At 31.9% G+C, this 3,190-nt stretch overlaps 1 protein-coding gene across 1 annotated transcript; it reads left to right on the top strand.

Moving 5' to 3' along the window:
• Positions 1-344: 344 nt before the first annotated feature.
• On the top strand, positions 345-2,804 carry LOC108452172 (F-box protein At2g39490-like). The gene is made up of 5 exons (XM_017749934.2): positions 345-528; positions 605-715; positions 828-1,752; positions 1,911-2,072; positions 2,155-2,804. The coding sequence occupies exons 1-5, from the start codon at positions 437-439 to the stop codon at positions 2,470-2,472; spliced, it is 1,608 nt and encodes a 535-aa protein (XP_017605423.1). The 5' UTR covers positions 345-436; the 3' UTR covers positions 2,473-2,804.
• Positions 2,805-3,190: the final 386 nt, after the last annotated feature.

Raw genomic sequence — 3,190 nt, 5'->3', positions numbered from 1 at the left:
ATTATTGTTTCGTATTAGGTATATTTTTCATATTTTTTAAATCTATAAAACTAATAATATAATATAATATAATATAATATAAAATAATTATTTATTAGTAATATTTCTATTAAATCTTGAATATAAAAGCATTATAATTATAACTATTTTATTATTAATGTTTTTATTATCAATATAATATTTATCAATTAATTAAACTTTCAATCCATATTAAATTATATTAATATTTATAAAATTACAAGGAAATGGAAAAATTTACAATTCGTTCCCCACTAAAATGAAATTCTAATTTTCCTTGACAAATATCATAAAGTTGATTTGAGTTATTAACAAAGGCTATATTATAATATTTAGAAAGACTTTGGCCTCTTTTGCGAGAGAGTTCAAAATCATCTCGCCTATATGGCTTTTAATACTGAACAAATACCTCAAAAATATGGGAAAGAAGAGAAGAAACAAGAAAACTAAGCATGAGAAGCAGAGTCATGAACCAGATGATAATATCCCAATAAACACTTCAAGTTCAAGGTAACGACTCTTACTTGATCACTATATTTTCTTCTCTACTTTCAGTATTTTAGATCAATCTTGTTGTATTTGATAGGTATTCGGATACCAATTGTTTAAAAGATGACGTTTTTCACCAAATTATTCCATCGTTTATATGGAATTATGATCAAGAGAAACTGTATAATCATGTGAATATCCCAGAAAGGTCAGTCAAGTGGTAACCTGTGTATATTTTCACTTTGGGATTTTGTCATATGGCTTATGATCAAACATGTTTTGAGTCTTGACATGATCAAATTTTTTTCCCTTTTGCACAGTAATAGTATGAACCCTAATGATTTCGTCAGTAATTTGCCTGACAATATCCTTCACCACATCGTTTCGTATCTCCCTTTTGAATCTGCGGTCCGAACTTCCTTTCTTTCAACTCACTGGAAACACCTTTGGAAAGAGGCCTTGTTGGATTCAGTCCATGATGTAACCATGGAAGCTGCCATTAAAGCCATACAAAGCTTTCTTGATGGTTTTGATACACACTGTAGACCAAGGAATAAGTGGGGTTTCATATTTGAGTTCAGTAATGGAAGAAACATCTTAGCTGCTAGCATTTCTAGAAATGGTACACTTCGACTTGATTTCTCAGCTGTTAAACAAGAATTCCCAATGCCCTTTGATTTGGATTTGAAGCCATTGCAAACCCAACTACCATATTCAAACACAATGAAAGTAAAATCATTGTATCTCGTATCAGTAAGCCACCTGTCTAATGTGGCAGTTTCATCTTTAGTGCCAAATTTGCCATTTCTCGAAAGCTTGACTATAGCCAAATGCAAAGGGTTACAATCTTTACAGATTAAAGAGGCCAAAGTGCTTCATAAATTAGTGGTTCTCGATTGCCCCCAGTTACAATCTCTCAGTTTTGAAGGTTCCTGTTTAAGATGTTTCAGATATAGAGGCAAATTAGTGTCCTTTCGGTTTCAAGGGTATTGTAAATGTACTACTTTTCGCCGGATTTGTATCTGTGAGTGTGGTTTATTCTTGAAAGATGCGACGATTGATCTCAGACAAGGTTCTCTAGCAGAAGGGACATGGGACTTTGAAAAGCCTCCTGGTTATTGTTATTCTTATAATCTGCATAAACGAACCCTTTGTCGCTGCACCACGAAGAAAAAATGTTTCAAATCAATTTTGATAAGCATAAGGAGTATTAAATCTCTAACAATATGCAGATGGTTTTTCGAGGTATGTTCAATAAAGAAATGTTCACTTTCATATTCATGTAGTACTAATCTATGTTACTCAAATTTGTATAAGAATGACGGATACATGTTTGACATGAATAGATGCTTTTAAGAATGGAAAGTCAACATAATTACTAACCTTTCATATTTTTTTTTCAGACATCGATGTGTTGCTTGCTCAGTTCAAGTAGAGACCCTTTGTTTTGTTTGAGCGGACTAAAGGAACTTTGGTGGATTGATTGTTCAATGAACAGAGAATCAATCAATGTCTTACTTTGGTTTCTGAAGCTTTGTCCTCACTTGGAAAGACTTTATGTCACTGTAAGTCTTCCCATTTTACATATTTTATGTTATAAGTAGCAATACCTATAACTTAGTAAGTATTTGCTTATCAAACTTGCAGATTGATCCAAAATGCTATAACATGCCTAGCACAGGAAAATTCTCAACTTTATTCATTGTTCCTGATGAGCTCAGTGATCTCAAAGCAATCAAATTAGAAGGATTTGCAGATGAAGAAAAGGAGATTTTCATGGCAAGGCGATTGATACCATTATTTGGAGACAATAATCCAGTCATTATATCTAAATCAGATGGGAAATGTTTGAAGCATCTAATGAAAGTAGCCAAGTTGGAGAAGAAAGGGAAATATCCGTACAAGTTTAAAGTGGTTGAAAATGTTTCGGAAAATTTTCCGAATCATGTTCATGCCAACCTTTAACTTAATCTGAATTATTAAGGTATTATTATTATTATTATTATTATTATTATTATTATTATTATTAATGCTCAATTCCTATCAAGAAATTGATCCAGAATTTTGTTGAAATCATATGAAATTGAGCTTGGATTGGCTTAAATCCAAATCCATACTTTTTATTGGACATCCAAACAAAAAATTGGATCCAAATATTTTTTATTTCCAATTACGGCATTAGGATGTTGTAGCTTAAGAAATCGATTCAAGTATTTCTTTGTTTTTAACAATTTTAGAATATTTTGGCTTGAAATTCTGATTTTAATTGAAATAGCAATATTCTAGAAATTTAACTATTTGACATTTTATATTGATATGTTGGCTGATATAACAAAATCATAGGATAAAAATTGTACTTATTTGAATAATTTCATTGGTTACAAATGATATTGTTAAAGGCAGTCTTTTAGGCTCTCCACCACAGGTTTTTGAATATTGGTGGTAAAAGCAAAAGGATCCGTAAGGCTTTCTAAAGAAGATGGTTTTGCTACAGCGGCAGCAACAATTCTGTGTTCTGCAATTGGAGTATGCTCAAGCATAGGAGGGTTATTCAACAGCACATTAATCTCATCAGCTGCTTTTTAAGTCTATTGAGATGTTCCAACAGATTCATGTCTTCTTTGACAGACTGAACGGGCTCTTTGACTGAGGGGTTTGATGTTTCATCACCAACTGTTGGTTT

Source organism: Gossypium arboreum, chromosome 5, assembly GCF_025698485.1.
Source record: "Gossypium arboreum isolate Shixiya-1 chromosome 5, ASM2569848v2, whole genome shotgun sequence".
NCBI classification, from domain to species: Eukaryota; Viridiplantae; Streptophyta; class Magnoliopsida; order Malvales; family Malvaceae; genus Gossypium; species Gossypium arboreum.
This window is presented reverse-complemented; position numbering and strand designations above follow the sequence as displayed.